This window comes from Camponotus vicinus, unplaced genomic scaffold, assembly GCF_025532165.1.
Source record: "Camponotus vicinus isolate PSW18456_S1 unplaced genomic scaffold, iyCamVici1.0 SCAF_13, whole genome shotgun sequence".
Lineage (NCBI taxonomy): Eukaryota > Metazoa > Arthropoda > Insecta > Hymenoptera > Formicidae > Camponotus > Camponotus vicinus.
In genome coordinates this window covers 15628837-15645000 of record NW_028141949.1, presented here as the reverse complement: position 1 = coordinate 15645000, position 16164 = coordinate 15628837, and the positions used below count along the sequence as shown (strand labels likewise).

Genomic DNA, 16164 nt, shown 5'->3' with positions numbered 1-16164 from the left:
TCTCTCTCTTCTCCCCTCCTTTATTGTCCGTACATACATATATACACATACACATATGGAATTATCATTACTTAAAGCCCATTTGCTTTAGCTTGCGTAAAGTGTATTATAAATATAAGTATGTTATAAATATTAAATATATTAAATTATAAAAAATTTTATATTTGCAATAAGTTTCTACACTGCCAAACATGAGTATCTCTGCAAATTTTAAGAAACACAATACTCACTATCAACCAGGTTGGTTCTATTAATCTTATTGCAAATTATATAAAGATAACGTATAAACTAACAAGTTGATAATTGATAATTTATGAGAATAAAAGCATATTATTAGCATTAATAAACTTTTTTGATTATGTGTATAATACCATATGGATGTAGAGAGAGAAAGAAAGTTGTAATATTTCAATTAATAATTATTATAATTATATTTCTCTTCTTTTCAAGATGTTCACGTAATGGGTTGCGTCGAACGAACACAGGGAGATGGCATGGAAAATGTGACAGCAGACAAGATTGAGAGTAAGCAAAGCCGAAGTCGTCTAGGGGACACTCTCATTTATCATCCTACAAACCTGAAACAATTAAGATCAACACCTCCAGTCACTCCTACTGGTACAATAGTAAACCTAGTGCCAAAGAATATTGATAATATAAAACAAGAGAAGCGTATTTTGCATTCTTTAAAGTCAAAAGAACCAAAGTTTGTACCATATGAGCCTTACAAGGCAGCTGTTAATCCAATAGTACCATTTGATAAAAAGAACAAGAAATTATCTAAGAATGAATCTCGCATGAATGCTACTATTACACAGATTGCTGCAATGAAAATCCAAAATAATGATACGAGATTAAAAGATTGTGCAAAGGAAAATAAGGAGAAAATATTGGAAAATGAGTGGGACAGTGAGAAACAAATGTATGAAGCTGAAATTCGCAAACTGAAGGAAGAAAACAGTCAACTTGAAACTCAATTGAAATTTCAAGCACAGGTACAAAATGATTATCCATTTTACAACAAGAACTTTCATGTGTTTAATATTTATAATTTATATAAAAATGTATATTCTTATATATATAGGTCAATGGTGAATTAAAGAACTTGTTGGTTGCCGCAGTAGGGGAGGATCTGGAAACAAGAGTTCATCTTTTAACCGAGGACAAATTGCAACTTGCCAGAGCCTTGCTGAGTTCGGCACAACATTTATCTACGCATCAAGAACAAACAGAATGGTTGGCAGGCCAGTGTGAAGTTTGGAGAAGTAAATTTCTAGCTAGTAGGTAATTGACAGTTATTTTCAAGATTACATGGAATTTCTTCTTAATACTTATTACATGGTATTGTTGCAGTTTCTATTTTGATTTCTCTTGTAAAATTTTTATAACAAATTGTTCACTCAAATTTTAATGAAACAGCAATATGTTACTAAAACAAAGTTTATTACAGCTTAATGGTGGAAGATTTGGCAAGATGGAAGGCAGCACTTTGTCAAAGAGCAACAGAACTGCAGGAAACTATAAAACGATTGTTAGAAGAACATAATATTATTCGTGATACCTCCTTTAAAACATACAAGTATATTATATATGCTTATTATTTCTAATTATTTACATTATATTTGTATAATCAAATTAATGAACAAATTTTATTTTTTTTAGAATGCTTACAATTCTACGAGAGAAATTTGATCCTATAGGGACATCTGGCAAGAAACATGAATTAGCGAGTGCTAATATCATAGATCTGGCGCAAGGATGTTGTCAACTCACAGAAATCCTAAAAGTCAGTCTTCTCAGTGGTATTCCAGATTCAGAATTACGGAAGGAAATTAATATAATTGGTTTAGATATGAAAACACTCGCTGAAAATAACGCGGAAAAGGTAGAGTTAACTATTCAATCTTTTGAGAAGATATACCATTTTGATCGAATAATATTTAATATTTAAATGTCGCAGTTGCTAATGAATCAAAAATTACCCATGACTGGGAGAGAAGATATTGCCTGTTCCGCGGTGATGGGAGCGGCGGTTGCAGTTGGCGGACAAATGTTTCTTCCACAATGTGACACTAATAACATGACATGTTGTCCGCATTGCAGTGGCGAGATTAAACAGATTTAAAAATAACTTCACTTTTATATCTTCCATCTGACATTTTTTACACTAGATATATAGAATATTTTTTCATATTTGTCGATTTATAGTTATGATTCTTTTATTTGTAATTATTTTTTTGAAAATATATAGGCACAAAATTATACTAATACTTGATCTGATTGTTTAATCTTTATATATAAGCTAAGGTCAAAATTTATAATTATTTAGTTAATTTTTATACAATATATGTATTTGTATATTTCTTATAAATTGTGTTCTTAAAATCTGTATAAATTTTTTCTCTTGTCATTTCAAATAATAATAGAGTATTTATTTTATCTTATGATTATTTATTTTTTTCCTATGGTACCAATAAGATAATGTTAATAATTAGTAGATAGTTTATCATTAGGATGTTATAGATCAGGTAAATCGGCATTTTTGAATTATCATTCAGCTTAATAACAGACTTATTTGATGGGTGTACAATTGTAAATCTTCAGCAATATTTTATTGACAATTGCATTTTGTGTAGAAATTGAAGTAAAAATTGCTTTAATTGACAATATATGTATAAAATATACATAATGAAAAATCCGAGACCTAAAGTTTAAAGTGAATCTAAACATAGCCTTTTTTGACCGCTTTTAGATTGTCACTTGTTTAGGTGTTTTTTCTGCATATATTTAAACTATAGTTTATATTAAACCTTTATATTTTAAAAATTGTTGCTTGGAATTCTTAAAATTTCTTATTATTTAATTTTTTTATGACAATTTTTCTATTATAATATTTTAACATTAATTTTGGGATACTATGTGTAGATGTAGGGATATGTATATAAGGTATTTTTTTTATTTTAATCAATACATAACATCATACATACACATATCCTACATATATATATATGTGTATATTTGTAATTATATGAAAATTGCTGTAATATATAAATGTGACTTTCTTTATATAAAAGTTCTCTTATACAAACAATATAAAGATGCAAAAAAATTTTATGCATATGGAATGTGTATATAATAAAGTTTTGTATCTTTTATACACTCTAATGATTATTCTTTATGATTATGTATATAATATATATATGTATATATATGAAAATATATTTCAGTTTGTAAATAGAAGCTTTAATTTTTTGAAGACATATTACTGGTTTCAATTAGGTCCTGGAAATAATTTCTCTTTTATTATTATATTCTATGTACATATTTAAAAACATTTCTATATATTTCATAATTTATAAATACAATATTAAATAAAATAACCTTACCTAATAAAATAACCTAACATTACCTTCAATTTAAGAATATCTTGTTTCCATTCTCCAGCACCAATAATTTTTACTGTTTCTAGTAATACATTTGTTATCTTATCAACATTTTGCTTGAATACAACTAGGACATCAGCTGCATGAACGTTATCCTCACAATCTCTCCAACAATCATAATCAGTTGCCATTGCTATAACTGCGTACAAAAGACCTGCTTCTTTTGCCAAATATACCTGATTTGTAAAAAAATATAAATGTTATATAATATATAGTTATATTCTTTAAGTATGCATAGTTATTAATTTATGCATAAGTTTATTGTAATATATAGACCTCTGGACATGTAGTCATGCTAACTAAATGTCCACCCCAGAGACGTAAAGCATTACTTTCTGCTTTAGAGGAAAAGCGTGGTCCTTCAATGGTTACTATTGTTCCACCCTTTCTTATATTATATCCTAATTTTTTTGCTGCTTGTATTAAGATTTCTGACGTTCGTGGATCAAATGCAGGCTCCATTGGTATATGACATACCCCTATAATTTATTTAGAAGCAATATATTTTAATTATATATGTGAAACATGTGCTTACAAAATATATTTACCATTATATTTGACAGATGTTCCATCATAGAGTGTTACTTTTCTGGCAAAAGTTCTGTCTATGAAGCTATCAGGTACAACTAATTGACCTCTACTGATGGATTCTGTCAATGATCCACATGCAGAAGATGCCAATACATGGGTACATCCAGCAAGTCGCAATGCTTCTATATTAGCACGGTAATTAACCCCAGTAGGATTTATCTTATGTCCCTCACCATGTCTTTATCAAAAGAAGGACGTTAATTAATATAAATATCAATTATAATAAATGAATAACGAAATAAAAAAATTATTTAATAAATATAATAAATAAATATTAGTTTTATAATAATAAAATAATAAATAAATAATAAAATTATGATCCAAAAGCTAATATAAATTAAAATAGAATCTTTGCATAACTCTAGATAATGATTGCATTTTTTTGGAATATATGTACAAATCATGAATGGAAAAACTTATTAGGAATTTCACCTGGATAATAATACTATATTTATTCCATCAATAGATCCACAGTAAAGATCACTAGAGGGATATCCAAAATCATTTTTTGCATTCTCACGACTTACAATGTTGTTACATTTGAATGTTTTGTGCAAACAATCACCCAGACCTGAACCGCTTATAATTCCTACCTAAGATTTAAAAATATATTTATAACATCAATAGCAACAATTTTATATCATTTTATACACAAAAAGAATGTTTGGAATATATTGAAACCATGATATAATGTATGTTGAGAACTTTTTTTATATACACATGTATTCTTTGGAAATAGTTCTTTCCAATTATATATATCTTATATATCTATTTTTAAGCCAACTGCTTTGAGAAGACTAAATTTTTTATTTATAAACTTTGATTATTTTAAAGCTATGAGTTATATCCTTATATTGTATGTATATATCTATTATTCTTATCCTCCAAAATTAAGATTTTTATTTATTTAGTTGATACTGAAGGACATTAGGACATTGAAATTTTTAGAAGTAAAGATTCTCACCTTAACTTGGTTTGCCATATTAAGATATTTATTATTTTGAACCTGCAATATAAAATGTTGAAATTACCGTATACTGCCGTTTAGGAATGATCGTGTATCGTATTATCTCTGATATTTATATAATTCTACTTCAGTTATAAATAGACACCCGGCAATACCCGGCTGATTAGGATTAGATATGATAAGAAAGGTTAGCATAGATTATATAAGTATGATAGAAGGGAGATATACTTTACGTTTTCTGCATAGAAAGCAAATTTTGGCTGCGGTCAAGGAGACGCTGAGAATGCTTTGAAGCGTTTGATTGACCAATCAGATTAAAGAAATCTTTACCCTGATTGGTCAATCAAACGCTTCATCATAAATTTTATACGTCTATGGTCTACAAGTAAAATAGAGAATTTATTCTTCGATATTGGCAGCTCTTAAGGTAAAGCTTCGCAAATCGATTTAAAGTTGACCTGGATTGGATTCCGTAAAGAGATTTTGAATTTTATTATTTTGCAAAGACCTTGGTAGAAAATAATTAACTCGCAAAAATGACTATGGCAATGTTGCAACGCCGTGCTAATGTAAGTATATAACATTTGCATGATACGATAAATTATCTTGAGCAAAAGCTAACCTTAACCTAACCAAATCTAACTCATGTATGCGTGTCATTATGTATATATTATACATTTTGTACAGTTATGTATATATTAGTTATTATAAATGTGAAATTTTTCTGTTCAAGGTACGCTTACCACCCGAAGTGAACAGAGTATTGTATATCAGAAACCTACCATACAAGATTACAGCTGAAGAAATGTACGACATATTTGGAAAATATGGAGCTATCAGACAAATTAGGGTGTAAGTATTGCATCATGCGCAATATATTTAAAAGGGTAAATCTCTCTATGATTGAAATTTATTCAAATTATATCTTTCTCTTCTATTTCAGAGGTAACACCGCTGAAACAAGAGGCACAGCGTTTGTCGTATACGAAGATATATTTGATGCAAAGAATGCATGTGACCACTTAAGTGGCTTTAACGTATGTAATCGTTATTTAGTAGTTTTATATTATCAGAGTAACAAGGCATTTAAACGAATTGATGTTGATAAGAAGATGGAAGATCTAGATAAATTAAAAACAAAGTATAATCTAAATGATGAGAAAAAATAATTGATGAAATATAAATATACGATTGTAAGGTATGTTCTTTTGTATAAAAGATTTGTGTATGTAATTCACATTTATTAGAATAGGTGAATATGGTGAATTTTATATGCAATATGTTAATTGAATAGATGAATGAATGTATAGTATAAATGTGTGTGTATGTGTGTGTGTGTTAACTAAGAATATAATACAAATAAAATATAAATAAACTTTGTTATATGATACAAATTTATATAGAATTTTCTAATAGGTTTGAAAAATGATTTTTATATATTTCTTCTGAATTTTTAAATTTTTTTACATATATAAATTTACATATTTTTGTTTTTTTATTTATTCTTCTGTATGTATTTACTTCATTATCTATTTAACAGAGCGACACGTGGCTTTTGTTGACATGCTCATATATAACTTGTCATTGATAACTGATATCTGTGTAATTTAATTGGCGGTCTCGTCTCTCGATATTTATATTTTGTAAGCCGAGTCCGATTCATTTACGTATTAATCATGCTTTTTTTTTAGAATGTTCTCATTTAGGATCAGCAACCAACTGAAAAACAAAATTATTTTTTGTATCATCAATTAAAATAATGTTTAATTCAACCGAATCGAAGGAGCAAAAAAATATATTCTTCTAGACGATAATAATTACTTTGCTTCTCATAAGATTAAAAGAATATCGATGACATTACAATTGCGACGTCAAATAGGTCACAAAATAAAAGACTCGTTCAATTTATAATCTGTACAAGTAAATGTACGTACAGCTTCATATGCGGACATACTAATATATCACGAAAAATTGGCGATTCTTATCAATGACATTAATCGCGAGCGTAATCGCAGTACTACGAGGTCGAATGTACACACGCGTGCGCGTCGCGACGCACCCATACGCGCTCACGCGCGGGCGGCTGCACGATCCGACCATTCGATTTCAGTCGAAAGTGAAAACTCGCTTGACGTTCACTGCGCTGCGCCGTCGTCTGCTCGCGGTTACGCTCACATTCGTTTGCAGGCAAAAACTTGCGGGGAGGCTCTATCCTTCGACAGTGCGTCGATCTCGCACATCATCGGATTCTTCGCATCACCCGGTGTCGATGACACTCGGATCCTTACGAATTTGCAGGGCGATCCGGCCTCGCGTCGCGTTATATTTTAATGACAGATAGTGACGCGTGGCGTATCACATGTCGTACGATTGCTGCGGCGACGGCCGCACCGTCGGCGACTCGTTCAATGCCGGTTTGCGTAACGCGCTGCGTTTCACACACGAGCACCTGGATAATCTCCTTGTCGATTCGAGACCCCGCTCGTGGCTGCTCCTCTCTGTCATCGCCGTCATTAGCCTGCTGCTGACCCGTTGGTTCACCCATCGTAGAACGCTATTACATCGTGATGCCGAAAGTTACTAGATCATAGAAGCCGATCCGGTATCGTCGAGCGATAATGATGTTTACCATATGACGTACGTCAAAAGAAAAAAAAATGCCAGCCAGCTGTTAGCGGATAGAGCACGCGAGACGCAAGAGGTGTGAACTGTAATCTTCCGTCAAGGCCTTTTATCACCTCGGGACGGTACAAGTGCACGAGCTCCAGATTTTTGCGGGACGCAAAAATGCGGCATGTTCAAGGACAATATCGGCGCATTAATCGGAAACGGATTCACGTTTCGTTTTATTATAAAATTACCAGAGCGTATCGCGACAAAGCACGTTCGACGATGCGCGACAGTCGTCGTTTTTGCAGTGGCGCGAATAATTATTTTTTTCTCATAAATAAACGCCTATGAAAGTCGTGCAATTGTATATATTTTATATCGACCTACATGATACTTATCGTTGATTGGGGTTAAAAGGTTTTACAAACTCTCTTATGTATAGTTTATAAATTATTCTTGATTATGATTTTTTATTCGTTTGAACATCTTCGTGAGGGGGATGGCGAGTTTCTTGGAACGAAACAAAATCAAATCCACGCGCTTATATTATGGCCTAAATTATTTACACAGGCACGCTTGTAAAAGGATCTCTCCCGATATTCTTCCGACATCTTGCAAGAGTCATTTCTTTAATTTTCCTGAAAATAAACATTTCTATTCAATCATCTATCGAAATCTTTTTTAATAGTCGTAGAGTATGTACACACGAGCGTAACGATTTATTTCACTCGTGCAAGTATCCTGCGCAGGCTTGGCGCGTTGCTTAGAAACGCGTGTGCAAGCATGGCATCTCCTTTCGGCTAAATATCCGAACGACAACGATTCGAACGTCTGCCGCCAATCCGTCCCGTAGGAGCGCAAAATGGTGGCGACGTGAGCAGTGCGCGGCGGACGCTGTCGACGCATGCGCACAAGTAACCGCGCCAATTCGGTCACGTGATCGTGCTAGCTATATTCAGTTCGAACGCGTCCGACTGTGTGTCGAAACATCGAGTGCGCGAAATAGTGATTATTTACATCATCTTCGTTATCGTGCACAATTCATAATGAGGGAAAAGGCGATGCGGGAAAATACGACGATTTCCGACGACTCTCTGCCGATTTATATCGAGGTAAATGCATGCTTTTGGCGAGGTAACCGATGCATTGTCGTGTTCTCCGTGCAAGAATTTGAGACGAGAAAATGACGTCATATAGGATCGATTTTGCTCGATATTTGTCAAAGATCATTTAATCCTTTCGGAAATAATAATTTCTGTTTAACGTCTATTATAAAACATCTTGTAATCGTCGTAGAATACACACACGCGCGCGCGCGCGCGCACACAACCACACACACACACACACATACACACACACACACACACACACACACACATATGTATGTATATATATACATTAATGTAATAATGTAATAATTTATTTCATTCATGCAAGACTTGGCGCTTAGAAATACTCGTGTAAATGGCATATATTGTCTTTTTTTGATTAAATGACAAACGTGGCCTTCTACTCGTTTTGCAGGAGCGCAAGATGGCGAGTGGGTAGTACTGACTGTTGCCGGCGCATGCGCAGCAGTAACCGCGCCAGTCACGTGACCGCAACAATTCAGTCTGGACGCGCACGGTTGTGGTTGACGCTGAAATATGTGCGACAAGTAGTGATTTTTCACATCATCATCGTCTTCGTCGTCGTCAACGACATCGCAGATACATACGTTCTAGGACAGGATGTTCAGGATATGCAGATATACATCCGGAATAATGAAGGGAGACTCGATGCGGAACGATCGCCTGCTTCACATTGAGGTAAGTACATGTTTTGTAAGTACATGTCTTTTACTATCGCTACTGTTATAACGCAATTGAATTTTTGAATAATTATTTAATATTATATATATTTAATATTTATTTATAATTATTATGTCTTTGTATTCTTTGCTATCAATTTGTATAAGTCTTAATGCGACGATCATTGTTGCACTGAAATTACCTGTCGATTCGTATCGAGAGAGAGTGCGCGCTTTTATTCATATAATCATTGTTCTCATTGTTTTTTTTATACAAAAATTTAAGATAAAAGAAGGAGTTAAATAGAAATCAACTTTTATAAATAAATATTTTCTCGTTTTTATATTTTTACTTTATCAATTTATACATAAATAAATAAATTCTAATACTAATAAATTGCTATAAATATATTAAAATTATTTACAATAGAAGTAATATTTTATTACATATTGTCTTTTTATATTTTTGCTTTATTAATTTATACATAAATAAATAAATTCTAATACTAATAAATTGCTATAAATATATTGAAATTATTTACAATAGAAGTAATATTTTATTACATATTGTCTCTAATCTCTCTCTCTTTACTTTAGATATTTATTCAATAACATTTTTATTTCAATGAGAAATTTAATTTTACATTTCTCTTTACACATATATATTCTGTATAGCATGCATATTTAAAAAGCGTCTAGAAGATATCTCGATATCTTTGGGATGAAGGATGTTTTGAGGATGACCTCTGAATATACATATTATATGTAGGATCATTTATAAATTTATAAAAATAAATATGATTAAGTAATTTTTTCTATAACGTACTTAACACTTTGAATGTAATGTGCGTGTTCTGAAAAAATATAATTAAATTTCGTATTATCAGATCGATTTTATCACATTTTTTTTTAAAGTTAATACAGATTTCTTAAAGATTTCTGAAACTTTTTGTAATGGAAATAAGTGATATATAATGATTTGATGAAATAACAGTTGAAGGAAATATAATTTTTAAATATATAACTATTTATTTTAGTAATATATAATTTTTATTTAAGTAACGTTAAAATCTGAAAACTGATAATGAGGCGCGTTGTTAAATTTAGCTTTAAGCTGCATCTTTGATGATGTAATTAACTCAAAAGAAGAATAATGAATATGTATATAATTCGATATACTATTAATGAGTTTCCTTTCGCAAATTCGAAAATTTTTCGCGAATAAAAGCATCGTTATCATTCTCGTAATAGAACGTGCGTTAGAGTTCCGTAGTAAGAACGTATGTCGACTTCGAAGTAAACACAGAAATAAACGTGCCAAATAGATCGGTGGCGAATGCATGTCGAAGGGAAGGTAGAAAGACGGAAACTGCGGCGATGGAATACCACGTTTCCCCATGCGACTTCTCTATTCCTATGCAAGCATACAACGAAAATAGACACAGAAGGAAACGCGACGACCGCGGAGAGAGACTTTTTAGTGAGACGTATGCTCTTGCAACGCAGAAAGTTTGTACTTAGATTTTTATGTAAATCGCGAAATGCGCCTTAAAAGAATGAAATTAATCTTAAATTTGAAGATGCATTTTTCAGTATTTTTTTTACAAATGTTTTTTTCAAAAAATTAATTAAAGTTTAATCTTTTTAAAGTTTGTTTTTTTAAGTAAAATTAGAGATAGGCGAACTGAAATTTAGGCAACTTTTTAACTATATTTAAATAACTTTAGTTATATTTAAATATATTTATTTGAAAATATGTTTCTCAAAATGCAATAGCATGAAAGTTTTCAAATATCTAAGATATATTTTGTCTAATACTAGCAAAGTTTCTGAGACGCAACTTCTTTTCATTTTATTAAAACTTTAGTTAACATGCAAGATATACACATACTTTATGTCTTTAATTTTCAGATGATAATTTTGAGATGATAACAAGTAGTCATTGAAATAATTTGAAAAAATGTGAAATGTTGCCTTTGCCAAACGCAAGTATTATATATACGATATATTATATTTCTTCGATTATCGTATTTAGGAATTTAATATGATTTTTCTTTCTAAATTAATTTTGCTCCTAAATGTTTTTTGCGTAAATATTTAGGAAAAAAATAACTGTCACATAAAATTTCTAAATACGACAATCGAAGAAATGTCAAATATCGTATGTGTAATATTTGCTGAGTAAATCGAAAAACCCGAAAGCAATTTTTGCTACATCGAGATTCTCGATATAGATACGTCATTCCAACGAATGTTTTCTCTCTGTGTAATAACTAGGCTAATTATTTAAATTTGTAATGTACGAACTTTATGACGACAATCGCACTCTGAATTGCTACGTAGTTCTCTCAGAACTCAGTATATTTGCACGTGATAATATTCGAACTTTTTATTTAAATTTTATTTTCTGCTTTTTCATTACTGATGTTTGGCCAATTATAATGAAATAATATCTGATCTTTATGTAATTACGTAATATAACACATAATTCATTTTTATTATTTTTGAAACATTATGAAGATTTGAAGATAAAAAGAAATTTTATAAAGATTTGAAAATAATTATTTGTTAAAAAATTGTTATAAAATATTTGTTATAATTTGTTAAACTTTAATAATTAATTTCTTCAAATATATTTGAAGAACTACGTAGATTAGCAAAAATGTAAAAATTGCTTTGCAACATAGAATCGTAAGGATTTAATTATATTTTTCCGTTTGATTTCATTTTGATGGAAGCATTCTAAAGATACTCGAATTATCAAAACATTTTTGATTTAAAATAAATAAAATCAACGATTCTTTTATTTGAAATTTCTTAATTTTTTATAATATTATAGTTTCATTAGAATACGAATCATTTCCGTGTAATCATAATTATACTTATTTACAATTATACTTATTACGAGTGTGATCGAAACGACAACAATATATACCTCGTTTTTGCCGAGCGTCCGGGATTATGTATGCCAGAATTGTTTTCATCCGACGAAAACAGCCCTTCATGAAAATAGACGACCTCCTCCTCTCATTTCTCCCTTCCATACTCATTTCTCCCTCTAAAGCCGCGCAATGCATGTGCGTGCGGGAATGGGGATGATGCAGTTGGCCTGAATAAAGGTCGGTAGCCGATCTAGCCCCCCTGGCGTGAGCGGGTTGATCACCACCAGTTCTCCCTCTTTCTTTCTCTCTCTTTCTCTTTCTCTTTCTCTCTTCTCGCTGCCGTGCCACCCATCTCGGTATTGATTTTGTTAACCTTCTAGATTCTAGCGGCTGGTTCTCTACCCCTTCCGTTTTACTTCTAACCCCCTCGTCTCTGATGAAAGCGACGACATCTTCACATGACTTACGCAGCGTTTCATATCGAGACGATTTGTCGTATTTTTCTATCTTACGAATGAATCTTGAGGTGAAATTTCGATGCATTTCTCTGATAGGCAAGGAAATACTGACAATGAGATAAATTGGAAATTATTGTCGATTGAATCTCTTCAAAAATTCTCAATGGTTCTTGAAATATGTACACCTAAATATTATATATGTATATACAATCGCATAAATTATTAAAAATTTCAGATGTTTCGCTTGTTTAAAAATGCATATTAAAAATATTAAAGTGATTATGATGTAATGTGATTTATTAAAACTAATCTGATAAATTAAACGTAATTTGTGATTAAAAGTCCGATTCATAAAGTACAATTATAATATAGCAGCGTTTAGATTTCACATTATATTCAATTCTAAATTTTTAGATACAAAAAAAATGTCTTTTAAGATTTAATTTTGATCAAAATTTATATAAATTTTATATTTCTTTAAATAATATAAGTATCACTTGATATAATATTTTGCATAAATAAATGGAATACTATTATTCAATAATAATATTACATTCATATTTTTACATTTAAATTAAATACTTTTTCGCGATTTTAATCTCGTCGGGACGGAAATTCAGATAATATTACAAATAATACTATACATATATAATATGTTGCTTTCGGAAAAGCGGGTCGCTAATGATATTAATTGAAAATAGTAGTAGCATCAGATGTAAAAAAGCGAGTATTTAAAATTAGTGATTTTAAATGCGACTAATTAAATTGGAACTGCCTTGCGAGATATCTGACGTTAAGTGAATGCATTTTATAAGCGTTTCGTAACGCCAGATTTTTATTGTAATTTACGATCGAGGTATTTGCATTTTTATTCTTACTCATGAACTCATGGTCATTAACGCATATTTACATTTTTTGTGTTAAAAACAATGCAATTCACTCAGGTTCTATTAGTTACATCACTGCATTGTAATACATTTGTTTAATTATAAATAATACATAATAAATTTTCCGTAATAAGATAAAGTTAGTACATATTATTTTAAAATTTATCGCGTTATTTTTTATCTAAATTTATAGATTAATTTAAAAGTTAGTTCTTCGTAGTAGAAATTTCACTTTTACATTTTATATACAATATGTTTAATTTTAAATGAAAAAGTATATGTATAAAAATATTAAAAAAAAATTAATATTGAATTATCTTTTTCACTGTCAAGAATTAAATCATGAATTAAACAATTATCAATTAAATCACCAATTAAACTTGTATTAAAATAACCTTTTCCTTCCTTTATTATTGATTAATAAAGATAATTTATATTTTTTTTACTTTTAATATTAATTTTTTTCAAATGTTTGATAATTAAAGTGAAAAAATGGAAGAATGATGCGATTTTTCTGCGATTTCGATAATTTTGCACGCACATGCATTTGCTCGTTACACGCATATATATAATGCTGAGAGGCTTGCTAGCGGAATCCTAATACTGTGTATCTGTGCCACTGTGTGAATTGAATTTCAATTATATACGTACTTAATTTACTTGTCATTCACTTGGTTCTCTTCGAATTGCATTCGCTTTTGGCGCCACTCCATCTTTGCCATCGGTCGTAGGACATTCTGATAGTAGTAAAAACTTATAAGAAAAATAAAAAATTGTAAATATCCTGGAATATCAGAAAGTTTATAAACTTATTTTTTTATTTATAAAAATAAATCAAAGAGAAAAAAAATAAAAATTATACTTAGAAAACATGCTAGAAAAATTTACATTAGAAAATATTAAGTTAAATCATTTTTTTTAAATATTAATATAATTATTAGATAAGATATATATATATATAATTTAAAAGGGATTAACAATAACAAACTGTTTTAAATGCGCAAATAAGAGGTCGGTATAATATAACGTAACATAACATAATATAATATAACAGTATAGATAGTAGTGGACTTACAGTTGAATATGCGATGAAATTTTAGTTGGACATAAGGATTGAAATCACATTCAAAGATTATATAGATAAGGAACGTTATTAATGAACAAGATATCACACGACCTGTTCAGTGTATGAATGCTGGTCGCACAATAATAAAGCTTTCGTCCTTCGGTGTAACTTCGTACTTGTGTAGTAGAGATCCCCACCACGCCGCGTTGACATACCGCCAAGCACGTAAACATGCGTCGCATGTCTATTTCTTATAAACACACACATAAACATAGTAGATCTGTTACATTTACGAATTTATTTGTAATACGAATAATGCGCGCTCGACTTATCTACATAAATAAAGGAGTTTGATACGATCTTACTATGCTAATACTTTTATAATTCAGCTAATTCACCGAGGATTTGTTACTGTCAGTATTCATAGACATTTATATACATATTTATATGCCGTGAGATATAAATCAGCGATGATAATGTATCTCTATTGTCGCCTGAAGCACCAATCGCGCACACATGTGTCCTTGGTAAGTACAATATGCTCAGACATGCCGATACGCACATGATTGATAAAAAGAATCTTGAATTTAATCTTAATTACTTGCTTATACATGTAGCTTTAAGCGCCAGTCGCTTTATACTTTTGTACACATTATAAAGAATCATGTGAAATTATTTCCAGGAAAGTACGTAATGCATACGCTTAAGTAAAGTTTACTATTATTAATCTATACGATATCTAAACAATTAATGAAGATGCAAATTTTAGTTTTCAATCAATATCTACGATCTGTGATAACATTTATTTTTTTTACATTAATTAACGTTTTATATTAATTAACGAATATTAGCAAATATTAATTACTTATATATAAGTAATTATTACACGGTTTCCAACAAAATTAATAGAAGATTAATATGTGACGACTTTGTAATGTCACAGTATGTAGTTGATTTTGAAATTTTCTCGTTTTATATTTTATTGATATTTTGGCGATATAAAACATTCGCAGAAACTTATAAACAAATCAGAAACTTATAAGTAAATTTTTATTTTCTTTTTATTAATAGTGAGAATTCCAGACATATGCTCGTTTGTAATTTGATAGAATTCACGTTGATGAGTTAGTAGAAGAATTAGCAGCGGAATCGAGAAAACCACATTAACCGCCTACATAGAGTTTTACCTTGTGTATCATAACTGAGGTGTCTCATGTCGCGCCGAGTTTGAAATTTTATTACCGCGAATCTCTCAGTGCAATTTAAAATTCGATATATTTTTCCATATAATAATATATTTCTCATGGGCTAGGATGTTGTTCCGGGATTTTCTCGAAAAACGTCAACGCGTTATAATTTTTTTATATTCTTTGCGACTAAATATGAAATAAACATTAAACGCAGTCAGGGAATCACATTACATAAAATGTAATATTAGATATTATATGATATTATACATATATATATATAT

At 30.4% G+C, this 16164-nt stretch overlaps 4 protein-coding genes and 1 long non-coding RNA gene across 8 annotated transcripts in view; 3 read left to right on the top strand and 2 right to left on the bottom strand.

Annotated features, from left to right (window-relative positions):
- The window catches only part of LOC145964063 (golgin-45), a 2590-nt gene extending 151 nt beyond the window's left edge, over nt 1–2439 (top strand). Inside the window, exons 2-7 of one of the 2 annotated variants that reach the window (XM_083086444.1) lie at nt 175–240; nt 451–995; nt 1085–1284; nt 1451–1579; nt 1663–1885; nt 1961–2439. In XM_083086444.1, the coding sequence (XP_082942570.1) occupies nt 175–240; nt 451–995; nt 1085–1284; nt 1451–1579; nt 1663–1885; nt 1961–2125 (1328 nt within the window). In that variant the 3' untranslated portion in view covers nt 2126–2439. The remainder of the gene's footprint in view (nt 1–174; nt 241–450; nt 996–1084; nt 1285–1450; nt 1580–1662; nt 1886–1960) is intronic. The other variant, XM_083086445.1, reaches the window with a different exon arrangement.
- A 495-nt stretch (nt 2440–2934) lies between these two features.
- Nucleotides 2935–5177, bottom strand: LOC145964064 (S-methyl-5'-thioadenosine phosphorylase). Its single transcript, XM_083086446.1, has 7 exons — nt 5128–5177; nt 4999–5040; nt 4467–4627; nt 3992–4212; nt 3720–3922; nt 3410–3619; nt 2935–3282 (listed from the first exon to the last, which is right to left on the bottom strand). Exons 2-7 carry the CDS (start codon nt 5014–5016, stop codon nt 3244–3246), a joined length of 852 nt encoding a protein of 283 aa, XP_082942572.1. The 5' UTR covers nt 5017–5040; nt 5128–5177; the 3' UTR covers nt 2935–3243.
- Nucleotides 5178–5413: 236 nt separating this feature from the next.
- Sf3b6 (splicing factor 3B subunit 6) lies at nt 5414–7973 on the top strand. 2 transcript variants are annotated; one of them, XM_083087590.1, is made up of 4 exons: nt 5414–5570; nt 5735–5853; nt 5945–6199; nt 6693–7973. In XM_083087590.1, exons 1-3 carry the CDS (start codon nt 5538–5540, stop codon nt 6168–6170), a joined length of 378 nt encoding a protein of 125 aa, XP_082943716.1. In that variant the 5' UTR covers nt 5414–5537; the 3' UTR covers nt 6171–6199; nt 6693–7973. The 2 variants fall into 2 exon arrangements, with proteins under 2 accessions (XP_082943716.1, XP_082943715.1); XM_083087589.1 differs by having other exon boundaries at nt 5945–7973.
- Nucleotides 7974–8101: 128 nt separating this feature from the next.
- The window catches only part of Oatp74d (Organic anion transporting polypeptide 74D), a 99631-nt gene continuing 91568 nt past the window's right edge, over nt 8102–16164 (top strand). The window contains exons 1-2 of the mRNA XM_083087582.1: nt 8102–8723; nt 9136–9419. The gene's annotated coding sequence lies outside the window, so the exon portion shown is untranslated. The remainder of the gene's footprint in view (nt 8724–9135; nt 9420–16164) is intronic.
- Nucleotides 9862–14842, bottom strand: LOC145964614 (uncharacterized). 2 transcript variants are annotated; one of them, XR_014436519.1, is made up of 3 exons: nt 14703–14842; nt 14279–14364; nt 9862–12925 (listed from the first exon to the last, which is right to left on the bottom strand). It is a non-coding gene; the product is annotated as an uncharacterized LOC145964614 (long non-coding RNA). The 2 variants fall into 2 exon arrangements; XR_014436520.1 differs by having other exon boundaries at nt 9862–12829.

What these genes read in the sequence shown, in the direction of transcription:
- LOC145964064 (XM_083086446.1), bottom strand. An exon ending in AATATAGTATTATTATCCAG is followed by an intron (nt 4,213 to 4,466) that starts GTGAAATTCCTA and finishes CTTTTGATAAAG; the next exon opens with ACATGGTGAGGGACATAAGA. An exon ending in AAGATATTCTTAAATTGAAG is followed by an intron (nt 3,283 to 3,409) that starts GTAATGTTAGGT and finishes AATTATTTCCAG; the next exon opens with GACCTAATTGAAACCAGTAA.
- Sf3b6 (XM_083087590.1), top strand. Translation starts at nt 5,538, where the DNA reads ATGACTATGGCAATGTTGCAACGCCGTGCTAAT. An exon ending in TGTTGCAACGCCGTGCTAAT is followed by an intron (nt 5,571 to 5,734) that starts GTAAGTATATAA and finishes TTTCTGTTCAAG; the next exon opens with GTACGCTTACCACCCGAAGT. An exon ending in GCTATCAGACAAATTAGGGT is followed by an intron (nt 5,854 to 5,944) that starts GTAAGTATTGCA and finishes CTTCTATTTCAG; the next exon opens with AGGTAACACCGCTGAAACAA.